Raw genomic sequence first — 22,551 nt, forward strand, 5'->3', positions numbered from 1 at the left:
ACATTAGAGTGATATGAGGAGATTAAAAAAAGCACCACTATTGAATAATACAGACATTGATGCCATAAATATTAGGCTAACGGTAAATGGGTCATTGGTATGGGAAAAACAGTGCGTGCAGCGTTTCATTAGAACAAAACGTGACAAAGTTTAAACTCATAAATACATCCGTGGATCGGGGAGGTTTGGAGCGCCAGCAGTCTCCGCTGTCTGGTGACGCTCTTCCTTCCTTTCCCACCCAGAGTCCAGAGAGAGAGCTGGGCTTTAGCGCAACTCCAACTCTGCGCTTTTAGTGTGACGGACCGTGGTCGTCTTGATAATTATACGGGATCATTTACAGGGTCATTACAATACAGACGCAGTTCCCGGAGACGTTTTTCACCTGGACCGGAGCACCGCGGGTGACGTTATGCGTAAAAACGCGCACCGCTCGTCGTGACGCACGAGTCACCGTTTTGGATGTATAATCTCTCCCCCTGTAAATGAACAGCCGGACGGGCAATTGAAGACAGCTATTTCCTAATGAGGATTACAACTAAAATGGGGATTTTGTGGGTGTGCGTATTGTGCTTCATTGATTTATCAGGTAAGTGCAACTTTTGAATGTTATTTTGATTCGATAAAGGACCTGTTAAAGAAGAGCAATTTGTGTTGGAACGCTCTTTCCATAAAAGTGTGTATAATTGTTTGAGAAGGTGATCAAGTATCCATCATTGGACTTCTCTTGTATTTTTTTTTATGCTTAATTTTACATAAAGTTAGAAAGAACTCAAGACTATAGTGCTATATGTGAACCCTTGGGGAAAACAGGAGCTCATCCCTGCTTCCTGCCATTGTTCTGGGGCTCAGATGCCAGGCAGCAGGAATGCTGGACAAACTCTGCCATTATTTGGGTTGGCACATATGTTGCAATAATGTAATTCCTGTTGGCTTTTGTGTGTGAACTGAAGACATGTGCAAGGGAAGTTGCTCATGTCTTACTGTATCTGTCATTCAGCAAGTGCTGGAAGATGTCACATGTGCACTGGAGATTGGGACATCCTACAGTGTTGAGTCTTTATTTTATATGTACCTTTCTATGAGGTTAAAAACTTGTTGCAGGGCTGCGTAGAGACAGATATTGTGGGATATTAACTTTTTTTGCATTATTGTGTATTCTGTGTTCAGAGGAACTCAAAAATGGTAGGATTTTTTTGTTCAAACTGCAGTCAGGTAGGAGAAGGTGTTGATGTCATACTGTATCAGTCAATCCACTGAAGATTTTTCTGATATCGTTGGGTCTACAACACGTCATGAGCTGCTGTGTGAGCCAGGTTCAGGCGTGTCATATGCGTGGTATCAGAATTAAGAACAGTTCTTACACATACACCTGCACTAGAATCACCACTAATCTAGATTAGAAGATACTATGTGTGATCATTACGATGCTGTCTCATATAAGAGAATGCCCAACTGTTTCAAACACAATGGCATGTCCTACAGATGCTGTGATGGACCTGACCATGTTCGCCACAGCGGAGTGGACCCATGCCAATTACTTCTCCATCCATTGTATCACCGGTGAGCGCAACGCCGCCCAGATCGACCTGGACATCATGAGAGACAACAAGATCCTCGTCTTCCCCAGGAAACCCAACTTCAAGGTGCACAGGCCCAGGGACAGGGAGGTGGTGGCCCGAGACTTCCTCGACCTGGACAAAATCGGCATCTTCTACTGCGAAACCACTCAGGAAGTCGCCCCGCTCGACAAGGTCACCATGATCAACAACGTTGCCACAGGTACATTCAGAGACTGTGAAGAATGTCCTCGACCTGTCACGATGCTGTGCCTAATAATCCTTTCACCTGATTCATGTGTGCGTACATACACTTAACACGATTAGACATTTTTTACACAGAAGACGCCGTTTTAGATGGAAAAAATAACAGAATTCTTCTGGGGTTGGATTGAAAGTTTACAGTTGTGATCTACAGTTTTTTCCAAATGGTGGATCATCTTCTCTAGGCCTTGATGTGTTTACTATCTGTGCTCCTCACAGCGATGTTTGTCCCGGCCCACCTGACGCTGACCGCTAACAAAGGAGAGACGGTTCACCTCAGCATGCAGCTCCTCAGCACCCAAAAGAGAGATGTGACTTGGAAGTACAACGGTGAGCCAACTTTGCATGTATAGAGCCAGAGTGAAGGGGAGGTAAGGCATCGGATTGAACAACCACACTGTAAACATACACTGAGAGCTGGAAAAATCAGGAAATCAGTGCTGCTGTCCTTTGTGTGTAGACTGGATACATTGCTGAAGATAGGATCTCACAGCAAAGAAGAGTCTTAGAGCACTTTGGCCTCTCTTTTGGACACTATTTCGTTAACTTTTTACGGTACTGACGTGTGCTATATGTGCCCTGTGTGTAGGAAACTACTATTACATGACTCACTGGAACGATGTGACCAACAGCACTGCTGTGCTGACTGTGGAGAACGCAGCTTATGCCAACCAAGGCATCTACAGTGCCAGCTATGTGGGGGACAGCCCCCTCCAGGGCGCCTGGATGAGGCTCATTGTCAGAGGTTTGTTGGATCATGGCACCCTCACTGACAGTAGAAACACATGCATACAGTCCTGCACATACTCTGAGACATGCACAGTGGGACAGCACAGTCTACAATGTAACAGTCCTTCCAAATATAGACTGAATGTGCAACATATTAGGGAGGCTAAGTGTTTTCATGAAGTACAATGATGAGGTAAATCCAGGCAAAATGATCCATTATTGATTATTATCCCTTATTGATTTCCCCTATTAAATCTGCACCAACCACAAAGGAGGAGAACAGACGAGAGAAGGATTTTTAATCAACTGAGTTTGTGCAAAAGCAAGATGTCCCTAATATTTTAGAAATTCAGTGTAGATACAATAATGGATTTGAAGGCATTAAAAGTAGGGTATTGTTGTTGAGTGGGGGGGGGATTGAGTTTGACCCCCACAATAGTGGATGTTAAACCCCTTAAGAAAAACTACCATATCCAGGAGTGGCACTCCTTGCAGCATCTGTGCTCTCCTCTTGGTGACATAGAATAGTGACAGGTGCTTTAAAGATACAGATGTGTTATGAGGATATACCAGGTAACGTGTGAAATTGCTATTTGTAATTATTGTAAGTGCACGTCGTTCACACCATACGCCAATCCCATGCCAAAGCCATGCAGTTTCATTTCAGCGTACTTGTTAACAGGCAAGTACGTTCCCACCAGCCGCACGCCACGCTGACGCCCCGCCAAAGCCACGCTGAACCGATAGTTTCAGCTTCTGTTCAATTTTCCAAGCGTGCTGATCCCGAGCTGACAGGCATGAAGTCAATGCAATTTGTGAGGGGGGGGAGGGGCCGGAGGAACAGCTCCAAGCTCGGCGCTGAGGAAAAGAGACTGCTCCTGGTGTGACCGGTTAAGCGTCAGATCAGCTTGAGCCTGCCTCAAGCTTCCGTTCTGCATGGCTTTGGCAGTATGGTTGTGTTTGAGCTGTAAGAGACATTCCTGTTCTTTTGCAGACTGTCCCAGTAAGAAGTGGGGTCCTTACTGTGACAAAGACTGTCCAGAGTGTCTCAACGGGGGCGTGTGCCACGATGCAGACGGAGACTGTATCTGCCCTCCAGGGTTCATGGGAACGCGCTGTGAGACAGGTGTGTGTGTGTGTGTGTGTGTGTGTGTGTGTGTGTGTGTGTGTGTGTGTGTGTGTGTGTGTGTGTGTGTGTGTGTGTGTGTGTGTGTGTGTGTGTGTGTGTGTGTGTGTGTGTGCGCGTGTGTGTGTGTGTGTGTGTGTGTGCCTTTATATGCCCACCCAATTTGTCTGTCTGTGTCGTTCTGTCTATTCATTTGTCATGGTTTCAACACAAAGTTAATTTCAAATTAATCAATTTCAAGTTCATCATTTTTAGATTGCTTGCTGCACTGCTAACTTTTGTTCCACCCTAAATGAAATAACAAAATGCTTGTGTGTGTGTGTGTGTGTGTGTGTGTGTGTGTGTGTGTGTGTGTGTGTGTGCGTGCGTGCGTGCGTGCGTGCGTGCGTGCGTGCGTGCGTGCGTGCGTGCGTGCGTGCGTGCGTGGGTGGGTGCATGTGCACATGTGTGTGTGTGTGCACATTTAGAAATGCAGGGTGCTGTATTTCGTAAAGTCGCATATGTGGTCGCAGCTATACAGTATTGCGAATTTGCGCTCGTTCAATGTACAACTGGTAACTCTAACAGCAAGCTTAACAAAGGCACTCTACACACCTTTAGAAATGTGTGACTAATGCATGTCAACACCTGCTGACACGAGTCAGCACCACGGACAGCACTTGATGTGCGGTGGTCCGGTCAAAAGGTGATGCAGAAATGCCCAGAGCCGCTTGGTCCAGAACAACTTTTTCTTCTCAGTGAACCATCATCTCAAGTGCATTTGACAGATGTGTTTTTGAGCCTGGGGTTAGGCTCTTGCTCCAAGGCACACAGCTCTCACACACATTTCTAAGAAGATAACTGTCAACAGGCAACTATAGGCCCATAGGTGTGGCCAGGCATCATTCACACTATAGAATGAGGGTTAATACTACATGTAGCCTACAATACATTTAAATGGAAGACATCAGCGTTACACCTACACTATTGGCTAATGCCTGTGTCTACATTGTAAGTGTATGTCAATTCTTGGTGTCATCTTGGAGGTTGGGTCAGATCTTACAGGTCTTTTTTTTTTCTTTCCATATTTTATTTTAGATTTTTCATAACAATAACAAGACAAAGAAACATGCTCAGACACACACATATACACACACACAAAAACAAACCAACAAAACAAAAAACATAAGGTACATAGCTACCAGCCGCATAATGTGCTTATGTGCTCATGAGAAATGTGCCTGAGATCCCAGGCAAGGGCTCCATGAGAGAGCAGTCAGGCCAGTCATCCGTCACCTCTAACCTCATCAAGGTAGGCTAAGAACGGGTCCCAAATGGTTGAAAACTTTTTAAGTGAATTGGTCCTCAGGAACCTAAGTCTCTCCATCCTTATAACAGAGGTCATGTCCGCCAACCACAATTGGAAAGAAGGTGAAGAGGAGGACTTCCATTCCTTCAAAATAAGTTTTTTGGCAACAATTGTCCCCTGTGTCAGAGACTGCTGCACAGCTGTAGGGAAGTTCAGAGAGGATTCCGAGCAGCCGAAGATGGCGAGTTCTGCTTCCGGCTGCAGGGTTATTTTGTAGGCCTTGGAGTACCAGTCAAATATTTTGGGGATCTTACAGGTCATGATCTGACTCTGAAGGCATTGAAGGTTAAGCCGTTTTCATTGATAACTACCTCCCTGTGTTCCTATAATAGCTGCCAACATGCCTGATACAGACATCATATAGAATTGCCCACGCTTTATGCAGCCAATTGAGTCAAATGTAACCATGCAGTTGAAATCACTGTGGTAGTAGACGGATGAGATGAGTCCATTGGCAGACTGGTCAAACTGAACTCTGTGGTGTTTTGCAAGGCAGGTTGAGGCAACACTGGACTGATTTACATGAGCGCATGTCTAAAAATCCCTCTGGCTCTGATGCTTCACAGCCTGCAGAGATGGAATGTTTGGCCGAAACTGCCAGGAGTCGTGTAGCTCAGACCTCAACTGCAAGGGTCTCCGCTTCTGCCTCCCGGACCCCTACGGCTGCTCCTGTGCCAGCGGCTGGCTCGGGAGTCGCTGTGAGACAGGTGAGACCCTCAAGGGTTTTATTATATTATTATACATCTCACTTTATCATTTGTATAATTTCTTGTTGATGATGCTTTGTCATGATTAAGTATGAGGAAATTCTTGTGTCAGTTAACTGTTTGACTCCATTGCAAAAGATGTATATTGAGTATCAAAATCTAATAATAATTACACATTTCCAGTGCAAGTGTTCTAGCAACTTCCTGAAACAAGTGGAATTATCCCAGCCCACTGGCACAATTTATTAATATTTTGTTCTCAATTTCAGACTACATCACCTGTGTGCAGAAGTTTTTTAAATAATATGCATTGCATTGCTATCTGTTCTGCCTGGTTCAGCCTGTCATAATGACACGTACGGCCCAGACTGCCGGCTGAGTTGTAAGTGCAAGAATGGAGGAGTTTGCAACCGCTTCAGCGGATGCCAGTGCTTCACGGGATGGCGGGGACAGACCTGTGAAAAGTCAGGTTAGACATCTTCATCCTTCCTTTTCCCTCTGCCTCCTCCTCCTCCTCTTCATCGCTCTCATCATCTACCTACCTTCTATCTTCATCTTGTCCTCTAGCTCCTCTTCCTCTTCATTGTGATCATTGCCACATCTCACATTTTAGTCGCATCCTCCTCCTCACCATTATCTCCATCAGTAGCTCCCCAAAATCGCCACTAGAGGGTGATGCACTATGCACGTGACGTCACAGAGGCAGAGGTCACTGCGGGGTCACGCCCACTGAGTGGCAGCAACGCAGTCATTAGCCTAGATAAATGACACCTGCTGCTCCAAACAACAGGGAGGAACCTGCTGAATGCTTTGCCCATAGGTTTTGCCACTCTGTCCCGATTGAGGGGGTGGGTTCCGGTGGGAAAGTGACATCAATGCATACCCTCTAGTCCAGTGATACTCAACTAATGCCCCCTGTGTGGCCCGCGATGGAATTGCAAAAAATTTTTTTTTTTTTTTTTTTTTTTTTTTACAGTGCACCTGAACGCAACATGCAAGATACCCGCTGAATAAGTGTCCAAATGTTCATGTCATTCTGGCCAATACTTCACTTCTGTTATAGCATTTCAGTCTGGAATATGGAATATCTTTCAATAATCTATGATTTAGCTGCTAAATTGTCAAATACCACCGTCTGCTCGCTACCCAGGCACTTATGTATGTACTTAACCTAACTAACTATCCGGTGTGCACAACATTGTCAGACTAAACTCCGGCTGACACCCCAAAAACCTACAATCTGCTACAGAAAAATGTATATTGATTGTTTATTAACTGGCCCCTGGCCTTCTATCATTTCACGAAAGTGGCCCCCGGGCAAAGCAAGTTGAGTATCCCTGCTCTAGTCTATACAAACACTGCCAAGTTTTGTACAATTTCCACTTGACTACAAGACAGCCCATCAAGCTTTTGATGGATGTGAGAGGAGTCACCAAGTATAATGTTATCTAAAACAAGCACAACATAAGTATGATAGCTTGGTAAAAAAAAAAGAAAAAAATTGAAACGGTTTTGAATTGACATTAGAAAATAATTTATTTCCTGATTTTGTCAAATGATGCAGGTAGCATGGACACCACAGACATGACCCATCTTTCATTTTGGTCGTATAGTTACATTACACAGATGTTCGAATCTATTCATCTTTTCTTATCCTCTGTCCCATCATGCATCTCTCTTCCTGTTCAGACCGGGCTCCCCAGATCCTGGACATGGGGAGTAGTTTGGAGTGGAATCTGAACTCCAGCCCCAAGATCTTGTGTTCGGCCATGGGCAACCCCCTACCCAGCCACACCAGCATCGAGCTGCGCAAGCTGGACAGCACTGTGCTGAAGGTAGGAGGACACGTTGCTCTTTAACTGACCTGCCTGGATAAACAAAGTCTAAATACAACTGAGCATCAAGCTGGATAGAACTATGTCCAAGGTACTGGGGACAGGCAGTCGTTCTTAATTGGTGCAGCATGGTGGCCTAGTGGTGAGATTAAAGTCCCAGGCTCACTTCCCCAACAGCCAGTGTTGTCTCTGACAAACGACCATTGCTCCTGTCAAAGTGTCCTAGAGGAAGACATTGAATCCTTCATTCTACTCATTGTAAGTCGCTGTCGGCTAAATGCTAAAATGCTAAACTAATTAGCTTGCTTGGTTCAAATGAACTAGATAGTTCTGTGCCTGTGCCTTTAAGGCTAGGCTGATGATGACAAGGGTTGAGTCAAGCTTTGAGGAAGTCAGCAACACAATGGGTGGACCAGATAAGACTCTCACACAATAATGCAGCGGTCACCACATTTGCCTCTAAGTGAGAAGCTCAATTTGTGTGTTGTTCTCTCTGTCCGGTTTCCTCGATGTTGGAAAAACAGATCTGATAAAGGACGGAATTTCCACCAGGAAGAAAGAAATTTCTCACAGTGCAGGCAGTGATGTCTAATCTGTTACTGGTCTGGGCTGAAGACCAGCAACTGGTTGTTAAAGAGTAACTAACCCCTGGACCACGTCTGTGTGTCTGCAGCCATCTATGTGTGCTATTCCAATTGACCCCTTTCACGGGAGCCATTTTGTGTCAAAAAGGCAGGGTAGCCTAAACACAGGTGCAAGCAAAACAGTAATGAGGGTTTCCAACATCCATCGTGTTAGTTGGAAACCCTCATTAGTGTTTTTTGCTTGCACCTGTGTTTACCCCGCCTTTTCGACCCAAAATGGCCCCCGTGAAAGGGGTCTAATTGCACCTGCTATTGGCTGATCTTTGGTGGCAACGGGTGTATTATGTGTGTTCCTCTCAGGCCTCTCGCACTACCATGGACTCAAATAAGAGTACGGCCCAGTTTGAGATCCCTCGCCTGAACGCTGAACACGGAGGCCTCTGGGAGTGCAGGGTCTCCACCAACGGAGGCCAGGACTCCCGCAAGTTCAACCTCACTGTCAAAGGTGAGAATGGTATTCCTCGTGAAAACCAATAACTTTTGATAATACAAAATACAGATAGAGGAGAAGAGGTTAATTTGGAGGGCCACAGGAAAGGAAAGTAGCTAAATAGATTTCTCCATCTGTATAGAAGTAGCCAATGTAGAAATCTGCCTCCACCCTTGCATCTGTCTTGCATTAGTTTTCCACAAGGCTTCCAAAAAGCTCTCTTCTTGGGGGGTGGAACAGCTATGCACTGCAGCAGTGCAGCAACGCGTGTAGAAAGAGTGGGGTGGCTCCATTGTAAGTAGTCTGGGCACCTTTCACCCCGCTTTTTGTCATGGGGCGTAAACCACGGAACCAGAATGAACACCGGATGTTGCCATTAGCTTGACCTCTCTTTCCTCAATTAATTGTCTGATTCAAAGCTTCTGTATTGTCTTAAAAGATGTGAGATTGTGAATCCGCAATGTTTCTAAAAGAACTTCTTCAAAAAGTTCGTTCGGTACATCCATCTTTTGTTTTGTTGTTTGCCGTTCTGATACTTGTGTCAAATTGTCAAGTTAACGTAAAAGTTGACGAGCTAGAAACGCTGCCCATCCTGTCTAGGGCGGGCTCTAGGCCGGAACCAGGTAGGGTGACAAAATCAATTGTGAACGGAAGCCAGGCTCTTTCTCGCCGAGAAGAGCCTGGTGACGCGATGTTAATTGTAAGTGTCTGTTCCTGCTCAGAGCCCCCGGTGCCCACCACTCCCCCGAAGCTGCTGGAGAAGAGGAGCAAGCAGCTGGTGGTGATGCCGGTGGACTCCTACCGAGGAGACGGCCCCATCATCTCCACCAAGCTCCTGTACAAGCCCATGGAGAACGGAGACTCGTGGTCCTCCATCATAGGTGAGCAAGTGAAAGTTACAGTTGTGAGCAAGTGAATACATATAGTCAGTTACGGTTGTCCAGGACACACACACAGACACATGCACGGGCACACACACACACACACACACACACACACACACACACACACACACACACACACACACACACACACACACACACACACACACACACACACACACACACACACACACACACACACACACACACCATTCCCCTGACCTGTGCACAAAATGACTTTATGTAAGTCTCTTTCTATTCTTCAGGCATCCAGAGATGATTGAGAATAAAGGTTGCACCAGCCATTAGGAGCTCTTACACCATGTTCTGTCTCTTCATGATGCATATCAACATTGTCAGAACGTTAACTTTGATTTCTATTTTAATGCACAGTAACACAAAAACAAACATTATAGCAATTGGCCAATCGGAAGAGACCCCTAAATACTAACAAAGGGTATCAAGCCATTAGCTACATTTCCATATTTGCATCCAAGCCAAGTCTATTTATAGCTCCAAATCATTATAAAACAGATATTCAGGCCTCAAATTTCAGAATGTCCACGACTCACAGGAGCCTCAATGGAAAAGCTGGCACAGATGGACAAAATGGATAAAATTTATTTAAAGAAAACGCCCCAACCATATTTCATCTAGAGTACTCTGCAGGTCATGTGAGCACAGAGCTTCTCTTTGTGGAAGCGATATGTCTCTGTCACCTCCCACATTCAAAGGTTTACTCATGGCCTGTTCAAGTCTGTTTAATGAGGTAGGGTGTTACAAACAATGTTATGTGTAAAATAATATATTTTTTAATGTACTGTATTGTCTTTAATATGTGTGTCTTCAGCAAAAATCTATCCACATTTCCTTCTGTGGACGATAAAGCTGATCTAATCCATCTGAACCCCTCCCTCCACTTTCTGCCAGTGTACAGTGACAGAGAGCCCATCACACTGATGAACCTGAAGCCATCCACACGGTACCATGTCCGGGTCCAGCTGAGCCGGCCCGGGGAAGGAGGAGAGGGGGCCCTGGGGCCAGAGGCCATCATGGAGACCGAGTGTCCTGGTAAGAACCATAGAGTGAGAAGATACCAATCTGGGTGTTATAGCAGGGGTATATTTATATGGGAAGCTTGCCATGGAAGCAGGAACAAAATGTCAGTGTGTTGAATTGCATAATAGAACTTTAGCAGGCACAGTTATCTGCTGTCTAGAGTAGCTTCGGGATCATTTCTCATGATCTTTCCTGAGTAGGGCTTTTCCCAGGCCTTAAATGGCCAATTGGAATGTAAGAATTTACCTGACCTGACAACAACCCAACGCCTGGAGCAAATATAGAGAGGAATCCAGGGGACTGAGTTATCTGTGGTTGTTGCCATGCTGAAATACAATGACGATGCCATGCACAGAATCAAGGCAAAATTTATCAAACTCAAATCTAGCCAACTCGCCTTTGCCATGTAAGTCATCTACTAGGACTCATAAAACCAGTCAGGGCTAGGAGGAGTATCCTATAACCAGGTGAAATAGTCAAGAGTTTTGAGTTTCCATGCTGGTCGTGGTGCAGCAGAGTTCAGCGAGGCAAAGTGGCTGTGAGTGTCTTTGAGAACAGGATAGGGAAGAAGAGTAATTGAAGCGGAAAGTGACAGGGTTTGGAGTGTGGCTAAACATGAGCTTGGCGAGCGGATGCCAAGATGTGAGTAAGAGAATGTGTCTGGTCAAGGTGAAGTCATTTTCAGAGACTTTACACATGATCAAAGACTTTGTTACAAGAGAAACATACTGGAAGAGTTGTGTCAGCAAGGAGGACCTTTTCGTCTTGTAACACCCCGTTTACACCTGGTTTTTATATGCGACCTGTATCCAGATACATTATCTGGATACGGGTCGCATTTAAAATGTAAATGGGGTGAAAGAGATCTGGACACAGGCAGATCTGATCACATCCTGATCACGGTGCGTTTACACCTTGCATTAGCATGCAGCTTATCCTTATTCAGATAACATCCAGATCACTTATCCAGATACAGCTCACATTTCAAAACCAGGTGTCAAATTGTTTTTTTTTACATGGGAACATTGGCCTCCTGCACATACTACTTGTGTTGTGAGTTGTGAGTTGCTTTTGATGTTATTGGCTCTTATGCCTTTTGAGAAGGATCAGAGAACAGATTCAGACCATGGATAAGACACTGAGTTGTATTCTAAGCAACACATGACACAAATGCAATTCTGCATACAATAATAGAAACTACTGTATGTAGCATTCAAATAGGTCCAACTCATCAAAGCATAATATTTTAACCTCAGCCCAGGGTGCTTTGGGGGTGTTCTCTCTCCTAGACAGACATACCCCAAATACATCAGGATGGCTCCTCTCAACCATAAGGCCTATATGTTGTTTGAAAGGTAAGAATTTATGATATAGGAATCAAGTGTAAGTAAACCTACATTTATTACCATTCCAGGGTAAATGGAGATGCAATAAAGGAAAACAGTTACAGTTGTAGTCAGCTGTAGTCAAGGAGTATGACGGCGATACATTCAGCAGCATTATTATTTGCGGCATCTTGGTTAAAATGGTGATACAGTATTGCCTTTTAAAATTACATTATTCACTAGGCGAGGATGAAAATATGATTTCTTCCTTATTGCATCTCCATTTTCTCTGGAATGGTAAATATAGTAGGTTTACTTACACTTGATTCATATTTCATCAATTCTTACCTTTCAAACAAGACCAGACATGCATATAGGCGTTATGGTTGAGGAGCCATCCTGGTGTATGTGGGGTATGTCTGTCTAGGCCAATAAGGACCTACAGTATGCTCATCTCAGTGAGGAGAAATGTAGAAGTAGCTGTAAGTCCTCTGTGTTCTCTGTCGCTGCAGAGCCCACAGTTCGGCCTGAGATTGACATCAGCTCGTTGGAAGGTCGAAATGCCACCGTACGCTGGCGCCTGCCTGGCAGCAACGCTGCGGGCACTAGTGCAGGCGCAGCCAGTGGCTTTTTAGTGCAGCTCTTCGGGCCTTCGCCCTCCAGTGAAAAGCTATGGGAGGAGACCACCCTGCTCAATGTGCTTTCCACCAAGTTCCACAACCTGGAGTACCAGCGAGACTACACCGCGGTGGTGCGCCTCATCAACTGTGGCAGCCAGGGGCCGGCCTCCAAGCCCTACCACTTCCGCATCAACAGCCAGGGTAACTAGCCTCTCATTTTGGTTTGAAATAGGCAGGGTTACAGGGAAAGCTCCTCCAATTGGCTAGAAACACACAGAGTTTCCACCTGGAGCTCTTTAAATTGGCTATATTCTTAAAAATGATGCAGCATTTTCAATGCATTTGTGACTATGTTTTATCAACACAATACATCTATATCTATAAAGGGGCAATGTGGGCTCTATTTGTTCTCTGTTTGTTCTCTGTTAAAAAATTTGTCCCACTCACAATGTCATAAGATGCGAAGTTGTGACATCATCAGTGATGTCATTCATCAATCATCATGATGTTATAAGAGCAAGGGAGCCCGCACAGTGGGCGAGCTGCAGGGGCAGCTCGACGGGCTGCAGGGCGGGCGATAGCGAGCCCACACAGCGAGTGAGCCTAGGAATCGAGCGCGTGTAGCGCGCAAGATGCCTAGTGTTATAGCTTCACATAAGTCAGGTTTTATTGCTGATAAAGCACAATATATGGGGAAAGGCATGGCAATAACTACTACTCTGATTGGCTTTTAAAGAGTTTGGCAACGAGTATGATTGGTGGATGATGGTTGCTTGTTGACTCTCTCCCTGCCCACAAACTGTGTGACTAAGGCAAGAAGTTAGGGATTGAATTTAAGGTGTCAGAAACCAGTGTGAAACCATTTTTAATCTAGTTTTCCATCAATGGGGACCAACAGGACAGAAGTAGATCCATTCAATAGTATTGCAATGTTGCTGTCAACCAACCGACGTCATTGATGAGGCGGCTTTCCCTTAGCACCTTAAGATTGAACTTTGATTGCAACAGTTACAGCACGTTCGTTTAACAATACTGCGTTAAAGAAACAAGCGTTGTTGAGGATCACCCTAACTGTGATACCTCTCTGTACCCGCAGGCCCATCGTCCCCACGCGGCGTCAAGGCCACGCCTCTGTCCGTGTCGGCCATTCAGGTGAAGTGGCGCCCCCCGGAGGACCCCAACGGAGGCATCGTTAAATATATCATAGAGTACCAGTCAGTTGGCCATGGGAGCCCGCACCCCTGGGTGGACACAGACGACGGGAACAAGACCACCAAGGATGTGACGGCGCTCAATGGCAGCACGCTCTACCAGTTCCGTGTGAGGGCATTCTCCAAAGTCCCCGGAGAGTGGAGCCAGTTTGTGCAGGCGATGACGCAAGGGGATGGTGAGGAGGAATCTTATCTTCTACCCTGCATTATAACTGCAGGATGTTCTAACCCTACCAAAAAAAAAAAAACATCTCCACTGATCTAAATACAGGAGTAATGCTTTCTTGGATGTTATGTCCTAAATTTCCGTTCAGCCTCACTAAAAATATCTCTGAATGGAAAAATCTCGACCATACAACAAGATAATATTAGGTTTGTTCCAGCTGGCCTTGAACATGACCACCCACACGGGGAAGGGGATTTCCTCAGGATAATTATTCATCCACATCGAACAGCCTATTTATCTCCGCTCTCTAAGAAATCATCTCCATCTCCCTGCCCGCTCTTTCTCACCCTCTCTCCCACCCTGCTGCTCCCCTGCCTCGCTCCTCACCCTCTCTCCCACCCTGCTCCCCCCCTGCCTCACTCCTCACCCTCTCTCCCACCCTGCTGCTCCCCTGCCTCGCTCCTCACCCTCTCTCCCACCCTGCTGCTCCCCTGCCTCGCTCCTCACCCTCTCTCCCACCCTGCTGCTCCCCTGCCTCACTCCTCACCCTCTCTCCCACCCTGCTGCTCCCCTGCCTCGCTCCTCTACCCTCTCTCCCACCCTGCTGCTCCCCTGCCTCGCTCCTCTACCCCCGTCCCTCTTCTCTCTGCCAAACAAGGCCTCCAGAGCTTCACCCCGACCACCCAGGGTGTGGGGGGCCGGCCTGTCGGCGACGGCTACCAGCTGCTGGTGGCAGTGGTGGGCTCCGTGACCGTCACCTGTGTCACTATCCTGCTGGCACTCTTGGCCCTCTTCTTCATTCGCAAGACGTTGCTCAACCGGCGACGCACGTTCACCTACCAGTCCGGATCGGTAAGTCAGACACAGTGTTTCCCCCTACAGCGGCTGTTGAGGTTCATTTCTTGAGAATTCTAGGAATGCTCACGGGGGTCTATGGAATGACGGTCGATATACCACAACTCATTTCACAAGACTAAAGTGTATTTAGAGAAAATCCTACTTGAGACATCTTCAATTTGCTGTAGTTGGAATTGAGTGCTGAACTTAGACTGTCTTCTATCCTCAGGGTGAGGAGACCATCCTGCAGTTTAACTCGGGCACTCTGACCTTGACACGGAGGCCCAAACCGACCCCCGAGCCCCTCACCTATCCCATCCTGGAGTGGGAAGACATTAAGTTCGAAGATGTCATTGGAGAAGGCAACTTTGGCCAGGTTCTCAGGATTTTGGATTCATTTACATTTTTTTTTTAATTATAAGCAGTTGTCATCATTTATGCAATGGGCAGACATTTGGGCTAACGCTAGTTTGAAAACCAGGTCATCAAAGCCATGATCAAGAAGGACGGCAGCAAGATGAGCGCCGCTATCAAGATGCTGAAAGGTAATGCGTCACTTGCACACATATTCATGCAAGTAGCCTATGGACACAAACATAATATTCTATATAGAGATACATGTACACACACATGCAGACTGATGGGGCAGGCACATACAACAGACCCCACCCACTGCACCATCTCATCGATGTGAACACTTCATCTCAAAGCAAGCCGGAGCTGCTTTGCTTGCACTTTGCTTAACTCTGCTGTGTGTGCTGATCTTCCTCCAGAGTTTGCCTCGGAGAATGACCACCGAGACTTTGCAGGGGAGCTGGAGGTGCTGTGTAAACTAGGCCAGCATCCCAACATTATCAACCTCATAGGAGCCTGTGAGAACAGAGGTGAGTGAGCGACACCTAGTGGCTCTTACAGATATCTTCATGCTTTTATTATGACTGCCTGGGCAATGTTGTCTTTGGCATGGATAGGGATTTCCAAGTGGGACAAAATGGGCTGTGAGGTACAAAACATTTGTCATTTTGTGGACACTTCCTGAGTTTGAACATTCTTCATATGACATGGCTCCAGAAAGAAAATAAGGCATTTTGAAGATAAGAGGCCTCTGCAGGACACAAAAAATAAATGCAAGGAAAAAAAATCGAAAATTAGATTTCCACCCCCCGCTTTTATTTTGGGGTTTTTGCTGAAAGTAAAATGTTTTATGGTCACTCATGATTCTCTGGAAGACTGGTTGGCTCGGTTCAAGCCTTAAAACCCGTTATATAAGGATGTTACTAAATGTCTATGGAGAAAATGAATGGGGAATTCACTTCTGGGGCAAGAAACGTCACATGACTGTTGAGCGCTGTGTGTAGTGGTGTACAGGAAGAGGTTAAATCCTCCCTAGTCCAGATCCAAACAGATTCTTCCATCTGATCTTGTGTGATCTGCACCTGGACTGCACTAGCACGTCTCCAACCTAAACATCCTCTGTCTGCCAGGAGCATTTTGCATGATCGCATTTGTTTGGTTTGTACACGTGCCACACAGCAAACCGCTGCACCATGTATCTATTATATGTATGTATATGTATATAGTATGTATCTATTATGGATGTATATAGTATGTATCTATTTGTATCTATTTGTATCAAGTTTCATTGGACCCAACTAATCCTAGCATGAAGTATCACTTTCCCAACCACATCCCCTGGCTTTCACACAGAATCACTGGATTGCCTGCGTTTGATCTAGGATTGATAACATAATGAGAGAGGACGTTTAGCATGGAAAGAACATTAGCGGGGAGATTACAAAACCAAATCAGCCTTGAGAAATAAACAGGACTAATTCACTGTGTCTCCGCGCTGCTCTTATTTCCAAGCAGCACTTCTTCACTGTGCAGGCCTTCACTCCGCTGTGTGGATCCATGGTTTCATGGTTCCTCTTGATTCAATGATAAGAATACAGAATATAAAAGGATACCACCTCCTCAACTATAAAAGCGGAGCCTAATCCTTATACGGTAAATAGCATAATTCTGAACAAACTTTTCAATCTTTACTTGGGGTGTTGGCTTTCAAAGCTCAGAGTGGTTCATGCTTTGAGAAGTTCAGTCTTCTGCCTTTCAAAACAGACTGAGGCTGGAACCCACACGCCCAAAACATCCAGGCAGCAGGCGGCCTTCCAACACTACACTCTGTGGTGTTGACACACCTCCTGTTCTCACTGAAGTCCACAGCAAACCCTTCCAACAAGCACAAGTGCTTCATGCCTTGCAGGAAGTTGGGCTTTGGCTTGGAAGCTGTCGTCTACAAACAAACCAGTTCCTGCACTCAGATCTCCCTCAGCCATCTGCTGGAGCTGTGAGGATTTCATGAAAGGACCGGTCCACCTCTGTCTGTGTCGGGAGCGGCCCGGTCCACCTCTGTCTGTGTCGGGACCAGTGTTGGGGGTAACTCATACATATTACATGTAATATATTACTTTTAGCAGTAACTCAGTAATATAACTTATTACTTATAGGATTTCAGTAATATTATACCAGTTACTTTGTCAAGTAACTCAAGTTACGCTGACGAAGGCTATCGCTGAAACGCGTACGTTGTGGTGCAACAGGAATAAAAACCCTCAAAAGGACTTTCTGAGTGCTGGCTCCTTCTCTATTGCTTCAAGTAACTCAAGTTACAAATTGAGTTACATTTGATTAAATCAAAGCACATTTTTAAAAAAGATACAATCATTTCCTAATCAAACTGTGTGTTTTTAGGCAAATAACCACTATAGATGACAATAACAAAGGAAAAGAATAACATTTAGAATTTTGGATTGTTTACACTGACTTCAAGGCAGTTGAAATTATTTTTTGGGATGGCGATGTCATTCTGTTGGTGCTGTTGTTTTGGTAAAAGTAATGCAAAAGTATTGTAGGAAGTAACAAGTTACTCTACACAGAAAGTAATATTGTAAAGTAACTTATTACTTTCAAATGAAAGTAACTAGTAATATGTAGTATATTACATTTTGAAAGTAACTTGCCCAACACTGGTCGGGACAGGCGCGGTCCACCTCTGTCTGTGTCGGGACAGGCCCGGTCCACCTCTGTCTGTGTCGGGACAGGCCCGGTCCACCTCTGTCTGTGTCGGGACAGGCCCGGTCCACCTCTGTCTGTGTCAGGACAGGCCCGGTCCACCTCTGTCTGTGTCAGGACCAGCCTGATCCACCTCTGTCTGTGTCAGGACAGGCCCGGTCCACCTCTGTCTTTGTCAGGACCAGCCTGATCCACCTCTGTCTGTGTCAGGACCAGCCTGATCCACCTCTGTCTGTGTCAGGACCAGCCTGATCCACCTCTGTCTGTGTCAGGACCAGCCTGATCCACCTCTGTCTGTGTCGGGACAGGTCCGGTCCACCTCTGTCTTTGTCAGGACCGTCCCCATCCACCTCTGTCTGTGTTGGGACAGGAGTGTTGCAGCCAGAGCCCCTGACCAGCTGCTGCTGGGTCTCTCTGGCTGCAGACAGGACAGGACAGCCAAGGCCACACACACATTTCGGGGGAGAAAAAACAAACATGGTGGCTGTGGGAGTCCAGCTCAGCTGCTCTCTCTCTGCTTGTACAGATGGAAGGCAGAAACTTCCTTGGCTGTGAATTGATGATGACATGATGTTGACGACAGTGAGACTTCACAGTGATTACAAACACATGACTCACTGTTAGAGGATACACTGTCCCATGCTTTCTGGTGTTGCCCTCCACTGTCTGGATACTGGGCCAAGATATTTGATTGGTACTCTAAGGCCTATATAAAATAACCCTTCAACCAGAGGCGGAACTCGCCATCTTTGGCTGCTCGGAGTCCTCTCTGCTCCTCCCTACAGCTGTGCAGCAGTCTCTGACACAGGGGACGACTGTCGCCAATAGGGCTGTGAATCTTCACTGGCCTCACGATTTGATTCGATTATGATTCAGAGGGCTACGATTCGATTCGATTAAGATTATCGATGCATCTCGATGCATCTTCAATCGATGCATCACTTTTTTCCCCAATACATGATTTCTTTTTTCTCACTTTCTTTTTTCTCACTGTGTGGCTACTTTTAAAATAAAAGTGCATTTGGAATTGCATTGTATTATGATCCAAATAAACAACTGCATGTACTTCCATGATATTTTATTCGATTTTTTGAAAAATAATAATAATAATAATAATTAATAATCGATTGTTGACATTAAGGAATCGATGCAGAATCGTGCACGTCCGCATCGCGATGCATCTTATAATCGATTATTTTTGACACCCCTAGTCGCCAAGAGACTCATTTTGAAGGAGTGGAAGTCCCCCTCTCCCCCTCCTTTTTCGACTGACTCGTCTAACAAATGTTCAAGTATTTGGGGCCCGTTTGTGGCCCACTTGGACGAGGTTAGGGGAGACGGTTAACCCGCCCAGATAATCTCTCAGGGACTCTACGTGGGATTCTATGCACATCTATTACAAGCACACTATATTACAAGCACACTATTATAAGCAAGCACACTATTTGGCTGGTAGCACTACTTTGTAATGTTGAAATGTTGATATGTGTATGTTTTTTCTTTTTCCAGGTCTGAATTTGTTTTTGTTTTTGTTTTTTGATGTTCTGAAAAATTAAAAAATTAAGGCAGACAGACAGACAGACAGGCAGACAGACAGACAGGCAGACAGACAGACAGACAGACAGACAGACAGACAGACAGACAGACAGACAAGCTGGCAGACAGACAGTCTCTCTTCTTCCCATGTTCAACTCTTCATAGCTGTTAAGTAATGTCCCTCCTTTATCGTCCTCTCCCACATACGTATAGGCTAACTGTAATCATTCCCTCTCTGCTTAACTCTAACCTCCCTCTCACCTGTGTGTGTTTTCCAGGCTACCTGTACATAACCTCCTCCCTCTCACCTGTGTGTGTTTTCCAGGCTACCTGTACATAACCTCCTCCCTCTCACCTGTGTGTGTTTTCCAGGCTACCTGTACATAACCTCCTCCCTCTCACCTGTGTGTGTTTTCCAGGCTACCTGTACATAACCTCCTCCCTCTCACCTGTGTGTGTTTTCCAGGCTACCTGTACATAACCTCCTCCCTCTCACCTGTGTGTGTTTTCCAGGCTACCTGTACATAACCTCCTCCCTCTCACCTGTGTGTGTTTTCCAGGCTACCTGTACATAACCTCCTCCCTCTCACCTGTGTGTGTTTTCCAGGCTACCTGTACATAACCTCCTCCCTCTCACCTGTGTGTGTTTTCCAGGCTACCTGTACATAACCTCCTCCCTCTCACCTGTGTGTGTTTTCCAGGCTACCTGTACATAACCTCCTCCCTCTCACCTGTGTGTGTTTTCCAGGCTACCTGTACATAACCTCCTCCCTCTCACCTGTGTGTGTTTTCCAGGCTACCTGTACATCGCCATAGAATACGCTCCCTATGGAAACCTTCTAGACTTCCTGAGGAAGAGTCGGGTGCTGGAGACGGACCCGGCCTTTGCTAAGGAGCACGGCACTGCCTCCACCCTCACCTCCCAGCAGCTGCTGCAGTTTGCTGTGGACGTGGCCACCGGCATGCACTACCTCAGCGACAAACAGGTAGGAAGACAGACAGAGTGAAAGTGTGTGTGTGTGTGTGTGTGTGTGTGCGTGGGTGTGTGTGTGTGTGTGTGTGTGCGTGCGCATGCGCGTGCGTGTGCGTGCGTGTGCGTGGGTGTGTGTGTGTGTGTGTGTGCGTGGGTGTGTGTGTGTGTGCGTGTGTGTGTGGGTGCGTGCGTGTGTGTGTGTGTGTGCGTGCGTGTGCGTGTGTGTGTGTACATGTGCGTGGGTGTGTGTGTGCGTGTGCACGTGGGTGTGTTCATGGGTGTGTGTGTGTGTGTGTGTGTGGGTGGGTGGGTGGCTGCTTGGGTATTTATATGTGTGGGTGGTTGTGTGGATCTGTTCTTCTGTCTCTCATTTTACAAAGTTGCTGATGTAATAACCAACAAATAATGTAACAATTAAAAGTCATCTATTTGTATGAAGGATTCATGCATGAGGTCCAATCATTTTCTCTCCCTCCTCTGCTCACCAGTTCATTCACCGGGATTTGGCAGCCAGGAATGTTCTTGTAGGGGACAACCTTGTGGCAAAGATAGCAGACTTCGGCCTGTCGCGCGGAGAGGAGGTTTATGTTAAGAAGACCATGGTGAGTGGTGGAGTCACACACAGTTTTCAGAATGTGCAGATTTTGCTTCAGTTTCAGCCTACACAGAGACAAGGTTTGTGTGTTAGAGAGCACTGCAGTGCAACAATATTCTTCTGCCCCTATGTGCCTGTAGAGGGCAGTGATGTGCAAACCATTTTGTCAACTACAGTGTAACAGCACACACACAGTCTCACAAATTCCACACTGCTATGAACACATTGGCCCGAAAAGCCCTTCCACCAAGGACCTCACCAACACCCCCCACAAAGCCCACTACCTCCTCCTGAACTCAGCTGAATCCCCCCCCCCACTGATATGACCTGACTGGTACGCTGCATACAGACAAACTCCTCATATGTAACATGCATATTGTGGCAATAAATGTGATTCTGAAAAGTGATTCTGATTCTGATGCCACCCCAGTGCACTACTCTACTGTACATTTCAATGGGCCATAGATTTTTTTGATTAGATTTCCATCTTCACCTCATGAGTCATGACACAACAGAATCAGACTTGGCATCTTCCCCCCTCTTTTTGCAAAGTAAAATACATGTATGGACAATGTGACTTGGTGCAGTAGTGAAATACATGTATGGACAATGTGACTTGGTGCAGTAGTGAAATGGACAATGTGACTTGGAGACGTAGTGAAATGGACAATGTGACTTGGTGCAGTAGTGAAATACATGTATGGACAATGTGACTTGGTGCGGTAGTGAAATACATGTATGGACAATGTGACTTGGTGCAGTAGTGAAATGGACAATGTGACTTGGAGACGTAGTGAAATGGACAATGTGACTTGGTGCAGTAATAAAATACATGTATGGACAATGTGACTTGGTGCGGTAGTGAAATACATGTATGGACAATGTGACTTGGTGCAGTAGTGAAATGGACAATGTGACTTGGAGATGTAGTGAAATGGATAATGTGACTTGGTGCAGTAGTAAAATACATGTATGGATGGACAATGTGACTTGGTGCAGTAGTGAAATGGACAATGTGACTTGGTGCAGCAGTGAAATACATGTATGGACAATGTGACTTGGTGTAGTAGTAAAATACATGTATGGACAATGTGACTTGGTGCAGTAGTAAAATACATGTATGGACAATGTGACTTGGTGTAGTAGTGAAATACATGTATGGACAATGTGACTTGGTGTAGTAGTGAAATACATGTATGGACAATGTGACTTGGTGTAGTAGTAAAATACATGTATGGACAATGTGACTTGGTGTAGTAGTAAAATACATGTACGGACAATGTGACTTGGTGCAGTAGTAAAATACATGTACGGACAATGTGACTTGGTGCAGTAGTAAAATACATGTATGGACAATGTGACTTGGTGTAGTAGTAAAATACATGTACGGACAATGTGACTTGGTGTAGTAGTAAAATACATGTATGGACAATGTGACTTGGTGCAGTAGTAAAATACATGTACGGACAATGTGACTTGGTGTAGTAGTAAAATACATGTATGGACAATGTGACTTGGTGCAGTTGCCACCCAGATAGACATCAATCAGAAGGGTTAACATGACTGTGCTGCTGTTTGACTTGCAGGGGAGGCTGCCTGTGCGCTGGATGGCCATCGAGTCGCTGAACTACAGCGTG

At 45.8% G+C, this 22,551-nt stretch overlaps 1 protein-coding gene across 1 annotated transcript in view; it reads left to right on the forward strand.

Annotated features, from left to right (window-relative positions):
- Positions 1 to 478: 478 nt before the first annotated feature.
- tie1 (tyrosine kinase with immunoglobulin-like and EGF-like domains 1) overlaps positions 479 to 22,551 on the forward strand; it is a 30,792-nt gene continuing 8,719 nt past the window's right edge. Inside the window, exons 1-20 of the mRNA XM_083647604.1 lie at positions 479 to 586; positions 1,483 to 1,779; positions 2,040 to 2,150; positions 2,410 to 2,565; positions 3,544 to 3,675; positions 5,590 to 5,730; positions 6,071 to 6,199; positions 7,420 to 7,565; positions 8,510 to 8,654; positions 9,362 to 9,520; positions 10,451 to 10,591; positions 12,417 to 12,725; positions 13,621 to 13,911; positions 14,560 to 14,753; positions 14,968 to 15,114; positions 15,220 to 15,283; positions 15,512 to 15,622; positions 20,142 to 20,332; positions 20,808 to 20,921; positions 22,501 to 22,551. The exon at positions 22,501 to 22,551 is cut by the window's right edge and continues 20 nt beyond it. Of these exons, the coding sequence (XP_083503730.1) occupies positions 523 to 586; positions 1,483 to 1,779; positions 2,040 to 2,150; positions 2,410 to 2,565; positions 3,544 to 3,675; positions 5,590 to 5,730; positions 6,071 to 6,199; positions 7,420 to 7,565; positions 8,510 to 8,654; positions 9,362 to 9,520; positions 10,451 to 10,591; positions 12,417 to 12,725; positions 13,621 to 13,911; positions 14,560 to 14,753; positions 14,968 to 15,114; positions 15,220 to 15,283; positions 15,512 to 15,622; positions 20,142 to 20,332; positions 20,808 to 20,921; positions 22,501 to 22,551 (3,093 nt within the window). The 5' untranslated portion in view covers positions 479 to 522. The remainder of the gene's footprint in view (positions 587 to 1,482; positions 1,780 to 2,039; positions 2,151 to 2,409; positions 2,566 to 3,543; positions 3,676 to 5,589; positions 5,731 to 6,070; positions 6,200 to 7,419; positions 7,566 to 8,509; positions 8,655 to 9,361; positions 9,521 to 10,450; positions 10,592 to 12,416; positions 12,726 to 13,620; positions 13,912 to 14,559; positions 14,754 to 14,967; positions 15,115 to 15,219; positions 15,284 to 15,511; positions 15,623 to 20,141; positions 20,333 to 20,807; positions 20,922 to 22,500) is intronic.

This window comes from Poromitra crassiceps, assembly GCF_964638095.1.
Source record: "Poromitra crassiceps genome assembly, chromosome: 12".
Taxonomy (NCBI): domain Eukaryota; kingdom Metazoa; phylum Chordata; class Actinopteri; order Beryciformes; family Melamphaidae; genus Poromitra; species Poromitra crassiceps.